Consider the following 18,157-nt stretch of genomic DNA (forward strand, 5'->3'; position numbering starts at 1 on the left):
ACCTTGAAGATAACTCAGTCATTTGTGATCACGTCTTGGCTCCAGATCGTGACAGGCTGTGTCCGCGGCACTAATTCACAAGGCATGGGATGGCAGCGCGGAGTGCCGTGAGCAGGACAAAAGATCAGTTCTCACACTCTTCACCTGCCTTCATGAGTGAACTCTGAATGGCTCGTAGTTGGACCACAATGGACACACAAATTCAAGACGGCTTAGTGGAAAACTGCAGGCCACAAACATCTTATAAGGAGCAGCCCCTCTGTAGGCTTCACCTCTCAACCCATGACAAACTAAACTGGTCACAGTAAAGCCAACTAAGATTAAGAAAGGCAGGAATAGCAGCAATTGAAAACTCATCTGTCGAGACCTCAGCGATGAGGCTGGGGGGACACCCGATCCCCCCACATTGCAGGCTCACCCCCTCTGAGGCTTGTCTTCTCTCAGCACGAGAAGTCTTAGTAAGACCGCTGGTTCTGTCCCTACTGGACTATTTGAAAGTATAAGTGCCAAATATTTGGAATCAAAATAACTCCTATTACCAATGCATAACCTTCAGTCGACTATAAAAAATGAAAGTCCCTGGAACCATGCCTCTGTAAGGAAGGGAAAGTGACTTGCATTTTCCACCAGTTCATGGCCAAGAAGAACATTTAGGGGTGTGCTAGAGCCTGCTAGTGTTTGCTAGTGAGAACCAGTTGTCCGATCCTTCAAGAACTTTGCAAGCCACTTGTTAAAAAGAGCCAGTATTAAAATAAAAATGACCGAAAGTCACAATTAAACAAAACATATTAAGCATAAAAGTAATAAATACTCAAAACTTAGGCCGACCTCACAGCGCAGTGGTTAAGCACTGTCATTGGGAGCCAGATCCCACATGGCTGACTACAGTTCAAATCCTGGCTCCGGTGGCATGAAAAGCATGCTGGGCAGCTGTAGATGTGTGCCCAGATCCAGGCAGGGTGGAGAAATGAGGAAAAGGGACTGCAGCTTGACCATGCCCCATTGGGGGTGCCCCCCCCTCACACACACACACACACACACACACACACACACCCTCTGGCAATAAATAATAATAATAAATGAACATACACTCTCGGACCCCTCTCCAGACCTCTGAAACCAGAAACTCAGCAGGCAGAGCCCAGCAGTGTGTGCTTAAATAAGCCCTCCCTGTGACTGATTCTAGAGCCTGCGCATTTGAGAACTCCTGGGTTAAATAAATTATGAGGCAACAAAACGCTGGAATACAACATAGTTAATAAAGAGCATGAAGAAATGTGTTCACAATATGTGAACCATACAACCCCAGTCATTTAAACCTCATACACGTATGGATACACGCCCACTCACACATGTAAACTCTGGAATTACATACATGCCACCATCTTAATTTTTTATATTGGAAAGAGGTTCCCTCTTATTTACCTTTGTTTTTTAGATTTTAGATTTTTCTATGGTAAACATCTAATAAAAACAAGCAATAAATTACTTCTAGTTTTATGTAAATGCTAATGAGGCTGGGGAAATAAAATAGACCCACAAGCAAGATTTTGCAAAGCCCATACCTCTGTGCCCCCGGGTCCTCCATCCCCTCCAGTCCCAGGACTTACACCCAGAGACTGCATCTGCCCTCGGTCAGAAAGCAGCGCTTGGCTGAAATGCAAACTGTGGGGCTGGGGCCTAGAAACATGCCCCAGTCTGCATGGGGTTAAAACCTAACTAGCTAGAAAAAGGCTGCATGGGAAAGACTTGACATTTATTTACAAGAAAACATAAACAAGGACAAATGAAGACACTGAGATGTGGCTCAGGGACAGTGTGATCAAAGCCAGCTGGGCAAGTGGGCAGCTGCAGGGAGAGACACGCCCCCTGGGCAGCAGAGGCCAGGGCAGCCTGTCAGCTATGGGGCTGTCCAGAGAGCAGCCCAGAAGGCAAACACATGTGGGGAATGGCCGGCTTCAGGCACTCAGGACCTGGCTCAGCTATTCCAGCGGCTGGAAGGAGATCCACCCAGATCTGCCTTGGCAAGGCAGAGTAGACAAGAGCCAGTATTTATGTCTCGCTAACCAGCTCCAGGCAGGGCGTCTCAGTAGTTGCCGAATCCTGGTGAGCACCCTGCAGGAGATGCTCTCACGTCCCGGCACCCTCATTTTCAGGCCAGGTTGCCCAAGGCCAGGCGCGGCTGAGTATGGAGCGGGCGTCAGAGCTAAGGTCCTGAGTGAGTCTGCAGAGCTCAGGCTTCCCCATCACGCAGCTGGTATCACTAGTGCCTGTCAGAGCCCTCCCCCTGAGCCTTCCCAAGTCCTTCTCTCCCTCCTGGACACATACTCCAGACCACAAGTCTTCCACCCACCACCAGCCATCACTCCTGAGTCCCTACAGAGCTAGAAAATAATGCTTTATTTGGCATTATCTTCATCAGAACAAGGTTAAGGCAACTTTATGATGTTTATTTAAAGTTATGCCAGGTTGGGGCCAGCCGGTGGCGTGGTGGTTAAGAGTGCTGGACGCCCACATTTGAACCACAGTTCAAATCCCAGACCTGGTGGCTTGCTTTCTCTCTCTCTCTCTCTCTCTCTTTCCGGTCAAATTGAAAAATAATAAAAATAGATGAATAACCAATTTTTAAAAAAATTAAAAATAAAATTGCAGCAGGCACATGCTAAGTACACATTATGAATCATCGCTAATTGAAGAGCTGTTTTCTCTTGGAAGATGCAGTACCGCCCCAGCTCAGGGGTCACAGTCAAAGCTTAGGTGTTACAGTGCACACACACATTTTCTCAGCTGGCTAGACTCAAATACAACCCCTTGTGGTTTTCCCTCGTACCCCTTAGATAACAGACACAGGCTCCCCACTTGCTGTGGAAAGGCGGGGCAGGGGTCCCTCAGACTTAGGCAATGTCCGATGTGCTCAGTTCCCACCTGCAGGATCCGGGGTCAAAGTCACCCCCGCCCCCCACCTTCTGCTTTAGTCCCATTTCTTCCTCCCTCCTCACCATCCAGTCCCTGGTCTTGGAGGGTCATTACCACCTCTGGGCCCTCCTGGCTGGCCATCCATCAATCCTTGAAAGGACATCAGGGTTCTCTGTGGCAAAACTTTCCAAAAAAATCCCCTTCAGGCTTTATTTCCTCTCTAAAAACTTTCACTCTCAGGGAGTTTGTAAAAACCCTCTCTTCAAGGGTAGACTCTCTTCTGCCTTGCTGCTCTGTCTGCCCCCTGCTGGGAAGTGAAGTTAGGTCTCCACCCCAGGACTGCTTCAAGGCAGGGACACACAGGTGCGTAAAGCCCCTGTGTGGTCCTCTTCCATCTGGATCCTTCTTCCGAGGCTGAGTGGCAGGTCTACGCGGCCCTGCAGTAATCCACAGCCACCGTGAAGGGCAGAGATCTCACGGTACTTGGTGCCTGCCATTGCTCCTGGAGATTCTGAGACTCACATAAGGCTTGTCCCTGTCTGCTCGTGGGACTAATGGGAATAAAGTCACCTCTGAGCAGCTACTCCAAGGAACTGGCGAGAACTGAATGGACCCTGCCCCTCCTCTACTCTCCCACCTCTCTGACACCTCCGTCCCCTCGCTTGACAGGCACCTGTCGCCACAGCTCTGGTCACAGCATCCCACCTGCACTCACTCCCTCGGGGCTGCCTCTGAGTCTGATCCTAGCCTGTCTCCTCCACGGTGTGTCCCTTCTGGCCTCATGGTTCATTTTTCCATGTCGCGTCCCATACCTGGAGACTGTTCGCGGAGCATCTGCTTTCTACACTGCCCTGTCCTGGGGACACAGCAGTGAACAAGACCACCATAATCCTTGTTCCCAGAAAGGTGGTGTTCCTGTGGGGATGAAGCATAGACGATGAAAGCGTAACTATAACTTAGAGTCCGGTGGTGGTGAGAGGAGCTCCACTGAAGACATGCCGAGGAGGGTGCAGACTCCGCTGTGGCCACTCTTCATCCCTTTGCTTTTCTTTCTTTCATCCTTTCTTCTTCTTTTTTGTTTTCAATTGCCTGAGAGGATATACACAGACCAGAGAGAGACACAGAGGAGAGAGAGAGAAAGCACCTCCCAACGGAGCGTGGTCACACCGCAATCCCTTTTCCCTTTCTCCACTCCTCCGGAATTGTGGGCATACGCACATGTACGCTGCTGGTGACAGGATTCAGACTACACACTTGCCCATGTAGGGTCCAATTTCCTTAACCTCTAGACCAGAGGGCTGGCCTCATTCTTCTATTTGTGATCTCACTGTGATTTTTACTTTAGGGCTGGCCCTAGGATAGCGGTGAGCCTGTGCACAGGGGCTGGCCTGGCCTCCTCCCACTCAGTGCACATACTCTCGGGTAAAGAGAGTCAGAGCTTATTTTACTCGCGTCCTTTACTAAAAGCATATTATTTGAATTTTTAAATTAAAATAAAATAAATGTTTTAAATAGGCGAATTTAATTAATTTACACTTTTTTTATATATTTATGCTTATTTTTGCCATGTTAATTTGCTGCTTATTTCTGATCCTTTCTTGTTTTTTCCTTCTCTAATTTTCTGCCTTTCTCTCACTTCCTCTTTTCTCTTTTATCTATTTATTTAGGATGTCAGTTGCTTATAAGCTCTCCAGCCCTTTTTTTTAACTCCAAGGCTTCTACTAAAACTGTATTATACAAATTTAACACCAAATTGTTCTATTACTTTTGAGAATTAATCCATATTCTATATAAGACCATGAAGAGTAGACTGCTTCACTTCTCTCTCGCATGGCTTTCCATGCTGAGACCACGTGGGGTTTAATCTATAGTATTAGTATAGCTGTCGTATTAGTATAGCTATAGTATTAGTATAGCTGTCGTATTAGTATAGCTGTCGTATTAATATAGCTGTAGTAATAGTATAGCTGTAGTATTAGTATAGCTGTAGCATTAGTATAGCTGTAGTATTAATATAGCTGTAGTATTAATATAGCTGTAGTATCTGTCGTACGAGTATATCTATAGTATTAATGTATCTATAGGATTAGTATATCTATAGGATTAGTATAGCTGTCGTACGAGTATATCTATAGTATTAATGTATCTATAGGATTAGTGTATCTATAGTATTAGTATAGCTGTCGTACGAGTATATCTATAGTATTAATGTATCTATAGGATTAGTATATCTATAGGATTAGTATAGCTGTCGTACGAGTATATCTATAGTATTAATGTATCTATAGGATTAGTGTATCTATAGTATTAGTATAGCTGTCGTACGAGTATATCTATAGTATTAATGTATCTATAGGATTAGTATATCTATAGGATTAGTATAGCTGTCGTACGAGTATATCTATAGTATTAATGTATCTATAGGATTAGTGTATCTATAGTATTAGTATAGCTGTCGTACGAGTATATCTATAGTATTAATGTATCTATAGGATTAGTATATCTATAGGATTAGTATAGCTGTCGTACGAGTATATCTATAGTATTAATGTATCTATAGGATTAGTGTATCTATAGTATTAGTATATCTATAGTATTAGTATAGCTGTCGTACGAGTATATCTATAGTATTAATGTATCTATAGGATTAGTATATCTATAGTATTGGTGTATCTATAGTATTAGTATAGCTGTCGTATGAGTACATCTATAGTATTAATGTATCTATAGGATTAGTGTATCTATAGTATTAGTATATCTATAGTATTAATGTATCTATAGGATTAGTGTATCTATAGGATTAGTATATCTAGAGTATTAGTATAGCTGTCGTACGAGTACATCTATAGTATTAATGTATCTATAGGATTAGTGTATCTATAGTATTAGTATATCTATAGTATTAATGTATCTATAGGATTAGTGTATCTATAGGATTAGTATATCTAGAGTATTAGTATAGCTGTCGTACGAGTACATCTATAGTATTAATGTATCTATAGGATTAGTGTATCTATAGTATTAGTATAGCTGTTGTATGAGTATATCTATAGTATTAATGTATCTATAGGATTAGTGTATCTATAGGATTAGTATATCTAGAGTATTAGTATAGCTGTCGTACGAGTACATCTATAGTATTAATGTATCTATAGGATTAGTGTATCTATAGTATTAGTATAGCTGTTGTATGAGTATATCTATAGTATTAATGTATCTATAGGATTAGTGTATCTATAGTATTAGTATATCTATAGTATTAGTATAGCTGTCGTACGAGTACATCTATAGTATTAATGTATCTATAGTATTAGTGTATCTATAGGATTAGTATATCTAGAGTATGAGAACTGCTATCTTCAAGTCAAGATTCACTTTAAACTCTACTGGTCTCCTCACATACTCCTCTTAAGTTCACTCTTCATTCTACTGAAGCTCATCTTCTAGTCATTCTTTCAGAAGGCATTTTTGGACAGTACGTTCACTGCGTTGTTGGATATGGAATAGTCATTTTGGGGGGGCAGAGGTCCAGAAAACCATGGGCATAGTGAGGTGGAGAATTTGGGAGATATTGCTCTTCCTTTGTCTTCTCTCACTCGGGCCTGCCTACGCGAGGTCCAGTGTTCGTCACAGCCTTATCTGCAATGGATTTCGTTCGCTTCATTCTCGTACTCTCCGATTTTACCTGGATTTTTATGGGTGCAGTAGGCTTTGTATTTTTCTCATTAGATGCTCCCTTACTAAGCTAAGGCCTGGTATCTTTTTGTAGCCAAATTCGTTTTCTTCTCCCTTTTGATATGTCCTTTTCATGCTGCCTGCTCCTTCCTTCTGGGATACCGATTAACGACGCGCAGAAGGAAATTGAGGTGACAGACAGGAGAAGACCTCCCGTGTTACAGGGTTCTGACCCTTCTGGGTTCTTCCTCACGGCTCCGAACTTCCATTTCATATAGTCACTTATTATCTTTCTGCAACTAGCTTTGTGAAAAAGGAAATGGCTTCTCAAGTTCAGGCAGCCAAGTGGCAGGGAACAGCAGTCAGCACCCTGTTTGCACCACGGACTGCCCGGCCCTCTCTCCTCAGCTGACGCTCTGGGCACCGCAGTGTCCCCATCCTCTGCAGCTTCCCATGCTCCTTTGCCCTTTGGTTGTTGGCACCTCAAGGGTCGAATGCCCTGCCTTCTTCCCTGGCTGACAAACACCTCATGTCCAGGCTGAGAGTGGAATCTCCGGCAGCTGGCAATTCTCTTCGTCCCGGCTCTGACACACCCTGTCCCTCCCTCAGAAGAGCAGCTGCTCACCTGCTTCCTGCAACCCTCTGAGGAAGACCTACTTCTCTGCCTTCTGTGTTTTCCCCACAGTGTCTAGACCACCCATTAAAGCAGGGAACATTTATGGCACATTTACACATTTCAGACACTCTTCAAAGGGTCCTGTGTCCTATAACTCAGTGGGGAAACCCTGGCATCCCTTCGTGGCCATTGTCCCTGTTGTACAGATGAGGAAACTGAAATGCAGTCGAGTCACATGTCAGAGGCCACACACAGACAGGAAGCATTAGACCCGGAGGAGTTAGACCTCGGGCGGCTGCGTGGGAGCCCACTCTAGGCCGCACTGAATGCACAAGTCCCTCCATGAGAAGCACATTGGTGGTCACGGGGCTGATAAAATGAGCACAACCGTGTCTTACATGCGAGGCCTGGAGGCCAGACATGGTGTGACGAAGGAAGCAAGCCTGCCACCCTCCGGTAATGCAGAAGGCTTTCTCTGGTCCTGTCACCTCCTTTTCCATCGGAGACCAGCCATCTCCTTACAGCTTCCAGTTCCACTCTACTCCCGAACTCAGTGGCCCCAGGTCCAGGCTGGCTGGGGCAGTGGGAGTCCTCGCTGTGGCCAGATCTGGGGTTAGACAGAGGCGAGAGGCGCATCCTCTGTAACAGCAGCAGGGGGACCTTCTGAAAGGGTGGGCAGGAGTCTGCGGGGAGGGCCCTGGCAGCGACAGTAGGGCCCTCCCTCGCTGCTGGCCGCAAACGCCCGTCAGAGCACACGTGGGGGTTCTCAGACTCGGTTTCGGCTCCCCCCTCAGTCAGCAGCTGTGCTCAACTCGCAACTTGTTGCCCTCTCCTGATTTAAACTCAGGAAAGGAGAAAAAATCAGAACCATATGGTGAAGGCTTTTCTCTTTTCTTTTTTGCTTTTCTTTTTCCCATAAGGCGTAGGTGCTCACCAGAGAGAGACAGAGAGAGATAGTGAAAGGGAAAGTGAGAAATCACTTCTAGGGGGAGGGCCATGCCACACTCCTGTCTCTGCCATTCTCCTCCTGAGATTTTGGGGACACACACACACACACCTGGTGTGACTTTCAAGTCACCAGGTCTGAACTTGAACTGTGGTTGGCCATGTGAGAGTCCACTGATGTAACCCCTATGCCACCTGCTGGCGTCCCCATCTCCCTGTGTGTGAAGGCTTTGTTATAGCTCTTTCTCAGTAGGAAAAATAATAGGCAGCTCTGATCCACTTCCCTAGACCTCAGAAACCCAGAGAGCTCAGCCTATGCTCCCCGGAGCTCCCTGGCTGTGCGCAGGATGAGCAGGGCAGCGGGCCGGCCCAGGCAGGTGAAGGACATCCGTGTGGCCTCTATCCTGGCTTGGCGTGGCCCGAGCCGCCAGTCTCTGCTGCTACTTCAGGCACACGGTGGTGGTGTGATGCTAACCAGAGCTGCCCTCGCTCCTGAGAGAGACACCTGCCTCTCCCCATTTGCACAGGAAGACTTCTCACTAAACCTGCCCAGGTCCGGTGGAGGTGGGTGTGGTCCGCACTCCGGCTAATGGTGTTACCTGTGCAATAATCAGGATTAGTGAGCACCGGCTTTTGAACGATTGCAATCAATCCTAGGTTAAACTTAGCTTAAAAGAAATTTATCTTCATGAGAAAAATATCAGATAAATCCCAGTTGAGGGGCAGTCTACAAGACGCCTGACCGGTCTTCTTCAACACTGCTAAGGTCATCCAAGCAAGGACAGTCTGGCCCAATCATGGTCATACAAGTGGAAGGGCTTGCCTGTGTGAGGACGGGCCCTCATGGAGGCTGGAGTTTGGTTCCTGGACCACCCTCCCAGGCCAGGCCTAGGGGCACGTGCCCATGCTCCTAGCTGACCAAAAAGCCGGGGCTGGGGATCACAGCGTTTTGAGTGACTTAAACTCACACCAGGCACGTATGTGCGCGTGCCCCAAATCCCGAGAGGAGAATGAAGAAGGGATTGTGGGGTGGCCATCTCCCCTGGGGGATGATTTCTCGCTTTCTCTCTGTCTCTCTCTGGCAAGCACACTTGCCCTATAAAAAAAATCTCTCTCTCTCAAAAAGAAAAAGGAAAAAGTCACGAGTCAGTTGAAATTCCAGGACCAGGAACCAAGGAATACTCAGACTTCCCATGCGAGCTGTGCGAGGCCCGAATGGCGTCCCTGCGTCTGTGTACACAGCCTGGGAGAGGGGTCACTCATTTGTCATCTGATGATAACATGCTTATGAAAAACCATATTCTTTGAAGGATGGTTAATTAATATGACAAGTCTGAGATTATGACAAATGACTCAGAAGGGAAAAGAACCAGTCAGCAGGCCATGCCCGAGTGCAGTCCGGCCCGGGCTCCGTTTGTTCCTGTCACAGGCCACTGCCCCTCCTCTTATAGCCAGACTGCTCAGCTCAGCCTCTGCTGCCAGGAGCCCTGTCAGCACAGGGGCAAAGGGGCTCAGCCCTGCCAGGCCGGCTGTCCCACAAGGGTCCCAGCAGCAGACCTTCCTGGGCCAGCAGCCTAGGACTCTCCACATCTCGTCAATGGCTCCCAAACCTGGAAGGGGCACTGAGTCCTTCTGTTCTTACCCTGCCTGGAATCGACCCATCAGCAAGTCTTAGCTTCTCTTCCTCTGAATCCGTCTGAACACTCCCATCCTCTGCACCTGCGCCGCCACCACTCCAGCCCAGTCACACTCGCCCCTCACCTGGGCTGCGGCGAGGACACCAACAGGACCCTGGAGGCTGCAGAGGGACGTTGACGTGGTCATGAGTCGTTGGAAAGGCACAATAACCCTCGTATTTCCCACTGCACTTACGTGCTTGTTTGTCTGCCTTTCAGCTGTTCCCCAAATTCAATGCTGAAAAAGGATGTTGTTTTACTCCTCTGGACCTCCATATATTGGGTCATCCAGAAGTCAGGACACATTTTTGCATAGAAGAACAGAAAAGTACATCCTGACTCTTCAGTATTTTTTAGAATTGTATATGTGTGCAGTTAACGCATACGAGGAGTACACAGGTACACACATTCTTTTCGTTTTTTTGTGTATGGATTTTATAGACTCACTGTAACTTCTATTTAATTTCTAGATACACAGATTGATACGCCTGGAGATGATGCTTAATGTATTCACCATGCTCCCGTTGCCTCCAGGTGCCGAGGTCTGAAGCCCTGAGCCGCAGCTACCACGTCTGCAGCTCTGCACTCAGGGGGGATGACTGCTCCTTCATGTCAGAGGGTCATCTTCCCCTTCCCCTTGGGCCTGGTGTTGTCCATGCTGCAGTGGGCTGCTGCTGGGGGAGGACTGCATGTGTTTGGGGGCCCGAGGGCCTATTGGGCTGGGAGAGTAGGGCTTATCCCAGTCCCTGGGTCTGCTAGCGTGCACAAACCACAGGGTGAAGCAACCACGGCAGAACGGTCGGATTCAGGACCGCAAAGCAGACAGTGATGTGAGGCTGATTCGGAAACACTTCCAGGAGCCACGGCCCGTCGAAGCCCCACCCCCAAGAGCTCCTCCAGCGGACAAGGTCTGTCAAGAGGGGCTTTGGAGAGTGTCCAGTAGGACCTGAAGGATTTCCAGAAGGAAGCCACTGGGCTTAGGTCTGGGGGATGAGCCAGGGAGAACTGATGGCCACGGGACCTCTGCCCATTCTGCCTCCCTATGACATCGAGCGTCGCCCTCTGGGGAGAGGACACCGGTCTGTAGCATGGTGCTTTCTGCTCCCACACAGGACCGCACAAGGGGCCAGCACAAAACCAGGACCCGGCCACAGTGCCGGAAAAACACAGGTGGGTGGGGCAGGGGCCCCGTGGCTCTGTGGCAGGCCTAAAATACAATCCAGAGGTGTTCGCCTTCAGCTCATAAGCATTTCTGCCATTCTCAAACCAGATGTCTTAATTAAAATGCTGCTAAAAGAAGCAAATCAATTAACAGATCCCTTACAAGATGGTTTATTCTATCTTACACACAGAAAATTGCTTATGAGTATCACATTACCGCTTTAGGTTATCAGTTAACAAAGGCTGTTAATGAACAACATTGTTATCAAGTCAGATAAAAGACGCTCTGGGAATCCAGGCAAATTATTATAACACAGCACTCCGTTTTGAAACCGAGCTCATCTTTCATCACTCACAAGGAGGATAACCCGATCCAAGGAGAACCAGTCCACACAGCCATCCGGACTTTTGCTGAATGGAAAGGCAAATAATATTCTCTAATGCAGCTTTGCAAGCAGAGTTACTATCACAGGGGAGAGAACTGTTTCTGGGACCTGCACCGCAGAGCCTTAGCCTGGTGGCAGTGCAGGGTGACGTGGGTCATGCCTTCCAAGAATACGCCCTGCGCGCTGTAATGACAGCCACAGAATAACTGCGCAGGGTCAGAGTACTGGCTCACACTGGTAGCCCTCTGCAAGCCTGGCATCTGCTTTCTCATCTAACCCACTAGGGCTCCATGATGTGAAGAGCTGCAGGCCAGTCCCTGACTGGCAAGGGCCCTTCCTCTCCTGCCACTTTCCCCTTGACAAGGTCGGTTTTCGTTGACGGACTGGACGCTGCTGCGTGGTCACCCTGTTTCAGGGCCTCTGCATGTCACAGCTTTGTTCTTCCTGTGGGACCCTCCTGGCAGCTAAGAAGGGGAAGCCAACAGCTCTAGAAAGGGCTGTGGAACTGTCAGTAAGAGGGTGGAGCTGAGGAAGCTGTGTCTTGGGCTTGGTTTGCGTTTCCATGAGCACTTGCTGCAGGTGGAGCCCACTGGCAGGGACACGATGTCATCACAGGAGGATGGGCAGCTCCGGCCCGGGGACCAGGCCGAGTGGTATAGATTTGTGGCTTCCGTCTTTTCCTATTCCTGGCGAAAGTGTTCATGCCTCCTTCTTGGGCAGTCAGCTTCTTGCAGAAGAAGTACAAGATTGCTTCCATTATTTACCTCCCGAAATGAGTCCATGTAGGTCCACCAGCCTGAGCCATCAAATTCAAGACGTCGCGAGACTGTGACCACGGGCATTGTCCAGGTGGCTGAGCCCCTCCTCATGCGGCCACTCGCTTACAGCTCAATCACCCGCACGTCTCTGGAAAGAAAGGGCCATCTGGAGGACTTGCACAGGGCGACCGTGCTCTGCTTCCTGCCCGTGCTTGTGTGACATGCGACTAAGCAGGCGTGAGCGTGGACCAGCAAATCCCGGCAAGGTGGGACACTTCTCGTGCCACAAGAAAGGGGCCTGTGGACCTGTGGTTTCCAGGTAAAGGGCAGAGCTTCGCAGACAGAGCTCAACCTGGAGGCTGTCCGCCTGCCCAAATCAGGGCCACAAAACCTCACCCACTTTGATGACAAAAGGAAATCAATTATCCCCGAAGTTAATAGGTGTATGTTTGAGGGGCCAGCAGATGGTGTAGGGATTATGTCGCCAGACTCCCACATAGCCAACCATGGTTTGAGTCCTGGACACGGTGGCTTCAACATCACGCTGAGCACAAATTTGAATGGAGAGGGGACTGCAGTGTGGCCATCCCCCTGGGGGGTGATTCCTCACTTTCCTTCTCACTGTCTCTGTCTCTCTCTCTTTCTCTCTCTCTCTCTCTGGTGAGCACATGTGCCCTGTGGCAAAAACCTCTTAAAAAGAAAGAGAGGTATATGTTTGAGAAAGTGTCACTTTCTGTAGTTAAAGAGTTCGTACAGATCTGGGCAGTGGAACCCCAATAAAATACCAAGACATTTGTTTCCATAGAAATATTCTGAAGCTAATTTTGAAGTCCTCATGGAAAAACAAATATGCGAGAGGGGCCAGCAGGTGGCATAGTGGTTACATCGGTGGACTCCCACATGGCTGACCACGTTTAGAGCCCCAGACTGGCGGCTTAAACTTCATGTCAGGTGCAGGTGCCTGCCGACGCAAGATCCCAGGAAGAGAATGGAGAAGGGACTGCAGCATGGCCATCCCCCTGGGGGTGATTTCTCACTTTCCCTCACACTGTCTCTGTCTCTGGTGAGCACACTCACCCTAAATCCAAAACCTCTACAATAAAATAATAAATAAATATGCAAGAATACCTGGACTAGAGTGGGATGAGCAAGCTGCCCTGAAAAGGGACATTCTTGTGTGTTGGAGGTGGGGCCTCCCTGCGAGACGGTGGAGCATCTCGCAATGGCTCTCTCAGTCTCTCTGGAGCGTGAGTAACTGCGCATACCCCTGGTGTACGGGAATTTAGGACATTGTAAAGGTAAAAAATGAACGCCGGGGGAGAGGGTCGCTTTTTGAAATAACTGGATCACCCTTTGCGAAAAGGTCAAACTGGCTCCATAGCTCATGCCACACACGGAAGTAAATGCCAAGTGGGTTAGAAAGTCAGTGAAATGAAACCACGCAAGTACTGGAAAACATAGATGTACATGTATATGTGTGTGCGTAAACACTGTACATTGTATAAAGTATGGCATCTTTAGGTCAAGTGTTTTTTAATTAAATACACTTTTTGAAAGTGATGGATAAACTAGAAACTGTTGAAAATTGTAACTTCAAAGCAGTGGGTAGGAGCGGGGGAGGAGTCGGCGGTTAGGGGTCAAGCGCCTCCCAGTTTGTGTGCTTAGTCTATCTTTGGACCATGTTCATGTTTTACATATTTAAGAACCAGAGGATTTAAAATGGAAACAGTACAATAGCCCACACGATGGAACAAGTATTTCTAACTCTGTATCCAGTTGACAGCACAAAACCCCACAGAGGAGGTAACTACTCCAGTGTTAACACAATACTCTACACATACAGAGCTAAGTTAGGGCAGAACACCTGCAAGGTCTCCAAGTTCACTACACAGATCTGTAGCCTATCGTGCTGTAATTTCTGGAAGTATGTTGCGTTAGCATTGGGGCGAGCAAATGAGCAATAATATCAACGTGATTGAGAACCAGGGTTTTTTCTTTGGAGGAAACAAGACAGAGATGTGGAATAGGAATCCCTTAGCAAGAAGCATGGGCCATCAACTGTGGCTGAAATACATCCTGACTCTTCACTTCTTTTTTCTTCCAGGAGAGAAAGAGATAGAGAGACAGAGAGATGGAGAGAGGCATCCTCAACAGGGTCCTCATGCCACAACCTACCCCAAGTCTTGGCCAACCCAGATTATGGGGTTGGCCAAGGTCACACCTGTCCCTGACATGCTCAGGGAAGTCCCGGGACAAGAACCCAAGACACTTTGAATGTGAGACCAGCTGCACCAGCAGTTCACCACCGCCTGGTCCCCTCCCTGCTTGCCGGAAAGGCCTACCAGCAGGGACCCTGCAGCAGCCTTGAGCACACATTGCCAGAGTGTGGTTTCCAAAAACCATTCCACAGTGAGAGAGAGAAAAAAGAAGGGGCGGAGGGCAGGAGGGAGGAAGAGAGAAGAACGGGGTCTTCGGGGAAATGGTTGACTCCAGGTCGGAGCAGCACAAGCTGTGCCCGGGACACTTGGCGCCTCTGAAGTCTAGGAGTTGCTCAACGACCAACTGGGTCCCGTCCAAAGAGCACCGGAGCCCCCAAGAAATGACTTGCTCTGATCAAAGCTGGGACAGTTTACCCATCAAAAAGAACCACTGGCTGGCTGGGAGGGGCGGTGATTAAGCGCTGTGCTGAGGGAGCCAGATCCACATGGCCAACTGTGGTTCAAGTCACAGCCCTGGCAGCTTGAAAAACATGCCTGGCACATGTGTGTTTGTGCCCCAAATCCTGATGGGATGGGGAAATGGAGGGAAAAGAACTGCAGTGTGAACATTGCCTCATTGGGGGTGACCTCTCTCTCTCTCTCACACACACACACACACACACACTACCCAGGACCACACTCTCTGAAAATAAATAATTTTCTAAATGAATTGTGATGGTAATGAATTTAAAGGCGGTCAAGTCCATAATGATAACACTCAACAAGCGAGAAAAGAAGAAAGGGGAAAGTACTACGCTTCGTCTCCCCAGAAGAATGTAGCCATCGAACGTAGAAGGATGCTAGAATCAGCGAGTGAAGTGGAATAGCCACCAATGGCCATGAGTGATTCAAGCACGAACCGTGACTAGAAGTAATCACAGGGCACCCCCGGCCCCAGCCACTCTGTGCCGCTCTCTAATGGCCAAGGGAGAGTCTAATTGCTACAACGCAGAGACCCCGAAGTGCTTCCTCCCCTGGGATCAAAGGAGGCATCAACACCAGCAGCGAGTTGGCCTGGTGCTTGGGCCTTCCCATGTAGACAGCAAGAGACACATGACAAGGGGCCAGCAGGTGGTGTGGTAGTTATGGTGCTGGTTCAAGTCCTGGATCCAGAAGTTTGAAAATCACACTGGGGGAACCAAAAGTTAGCGTAATGGCTATGTCACTGGACTCCCATGTAGTCAACTGCAGTTCGAATCCCAGACCTGGTTGCTTAAAACTCATGCTGGGCACGTGTGCGTGCATGCCCAAGACCCCGAGGGGAGAATGGAAGAGAAGGGATTGCAGTGTGGCTATCTCCCCGGGGGGATGATTTCTCACTTTCTCTCTGTCTCTCTCTGTCTCTCTGGCAAGCGCGTGTGCCTTATAGCAAAAACCTCTCCAAAAAAAAAATTAATTAAAAAAAAAATCACACTGGGCAAAATCCCCAAAAGTGTCCCCAATCCCGAGAGGAGATGGAGGAGAATAGACTGCAGCGTGGCCAGCCTCCCTGGGGGTGCTTTCTCACTCTCTCTCTCGCTGTCTCTCTGGCGAGTGCATGTACCCTATGGCAAAACCAGAAAAAACACACAACGTTGCCTCTGTGGTATTGACTAGAACTTTCCATCTGAATCTATGCAGGAGGAAGCAATCTGACAAATCCAGGAATCAGGACATTGCATGGGATTACTGGTTTGGGTTCTTCAAACTGGCACCACCACGGGGGAAGAAGGCAGAGGGGTTGCTTGATGCTGAAGGAAATTAAAAAGAGGTGAAATTAAACATGAATGTCTTCCTGGTTTGGAAAAATTGAATGACAAAAGATACTTCTGAAACACTTGGAGTATGGGCCGTATAATAGATGATGTCATTGAATTCGCTTTATTTTCTGCACTGTCCTGTAGTCACATAGGAGATATGACGGTGATACAGTTTGAGGTGAAATATATCATGATAATTATACCAATTTGTAAGCGGATCGGCTCTCCAAGAAGTTCTGCTTGCGAGGATAAAGCAAATGGGGTGGGAAGAGTGTATGTTGATTGCACTGCACTTTCACCTTTTCCGTGCATTGGAAGGGTTTGTTGTTTTGTTTTGTTTTGTTTTGTTTTCTGTTTTTAAGAAGAGAGGATGTCAGACGAGATCAGAGACTGTCCCAGGGCTCCATGCCCATCTTGGGTAGGTTGGACGGGGGACAATTCACAGCGGGGCAGCTCTCTGGGTACAGCCCCCAGGGCTACGGTGAGTGAAGACGGGGTTCATGAATGTGGACTGCAACGCAGTGAAGTGGTAAACCCACGAGATGCCTTCTTCCCTGGGGTAGGGCTCACCCAGTCGGGGGCCCCAGGTCCTCCCCCTCCTGCAGCCCCTGCCCTACACATGCAGGCTTGGTCTGCCCCAAGACCCCAGAGCAGCGCCGAGAAACAGAGTATCAGTTGACTGAAAGTTTGATGACACCGCGATGTTTAAGGAAAATTTTTCCATCAAGTGAACTAAATTGGCTAATAGTTAACTTGGCCACTGTCGAAGAGACTATCTAGGTAAATGAAAAAGTTAACTGTCCCGTGGCTAAAATCCAGTTTCCTCAGCCCCCTTTGGGCAAATGCCTCTTGGCTTTATTTTAAATCTGGCCAACTACCACTAAATAAGAACTTTCCAGAATGCCTCCGAGTTCTGATCCTGCAATACTTTGGCCAGATTTAAAGTAAAGCCACAAGGCTATTGCCCAAGGGAGCTGATCCTGGTCTCCTAGCAGTGTCCCGGTACAAAAGCTTCTGATTGGGGGCTGGGACGCCCTGCCCTTCCTGCGTGCCCAGGGCCAGGCCACTACGGGAAGACACCTTCCTTTCTCGTAGGACCAGTGATCACTTTTACAACTCACTCCACCAGACTCCACCTAGTGTCCATTCTGGAAACGGTTTGTGCCTGCTCTTCACAAGTTCTCGGCCTGCAAAGGGTCAGGTCTGATACCTGCAGGAGGGACGTATCCCGAATGTGTGCCCCCGCCCAGCTGCTCCCTCTCCTGCCTGTCCTCCCTTCCCTCCCTCCCTCCGCCCACCTTCCTTCCCTCCCACCCCTTCACATTCCTTTCCTTCTAGTTCACTTTCAAAATATTGATTTTTGGGAACCAGCAGTTAGCGTAATGGCTATGTCACTGGACTCCCACATAGTCGACCGCGGTTCGCGTCCCGGACCAGGTGGCTTAAAATTCACGCTGGGCGCGTGTGTGTGCGTGCCCAAGATCCCGAGAGGAGAATGGAGGAGAAGGGATTGCGGCGTGGCCATCCCCTCTGGGGGGCTGATTTCTTATATATACACATATATATACATATATACATATATACACACATACACATATACACACACATATATATTATTGAGAAACTATTGTAGCATCTTGGCTGGATTATGGAAATGGCCTCCTCTAGCCCTGTTGCTTCAAAATAACCCAGATTGTCCAGACACAAAAAGCAGTGATATCTGCCCACGTGGGCACGCACAGAGAGACTGCTCCTGCCTCTGCTGCACTGCTCACAGCGTCTCCTCCCACACACAGGTGCATCAGGGTCCTTCATTAGGAGCCATCACATGCACCCCCACACGCACACATGCACGCACCTACATGCACACATGTGCACACATGCACACAGATACATGCGCACACGCACATCAGAAATGAAAATCGGGCTTTATGAAATTTCACTCTGTATGAATTCTAGGACTGAAATGTCCCTGAAATGGGATCTGCATCTAGTTCTGGAGATTTCCTGGAGCAGTGGGAACGCCG

General features: G+C 48.3%; 1 protein-coding gene across 2 annotated transcripts in view; it reads right to left on the reverse strand.

Moving 5' to 3' along the window:
• Window positions 1–11,138: 11,138 nt before the first annotated feature.
• Window positions 11,139–18,157, reverse strand: part of TMEM273 (transmembrane protein 273) — a 31,323-nt gene continuing 24,304 nt past the window's right edge. For both annotated transcript variants that reach the window (XM_006167415.2, XM_027767841.1), the window contains one exon: window positions 11,139–12,281. In XM_006167415.2, the coding sequence (XP_006167477.1) occupies window positions 12,257–12,281 (25 nt within the window). In that variant the 3' untranslated portion in view covers window positions 11,139–12,256. The remainder of the gene's footprint in view (window positions 12,282–18,157) is intronic.

The sequence above is a fragment of the Tupaia chinensis genome, unplaced genomic scaffold, assembly GCF_000334495.1.
Source record: "Tupaia chinensis unplaced genomic scaffold, TupChi_1.0 Scaffold144750_1, whole genome shotgun sequence".
Taxonomy (NCBI): Eukaryota; Metazoa; Chordata; class Mammalia; order Scandentia; family Tupaiidae; genus Tupaia; species Tupaia belangeri.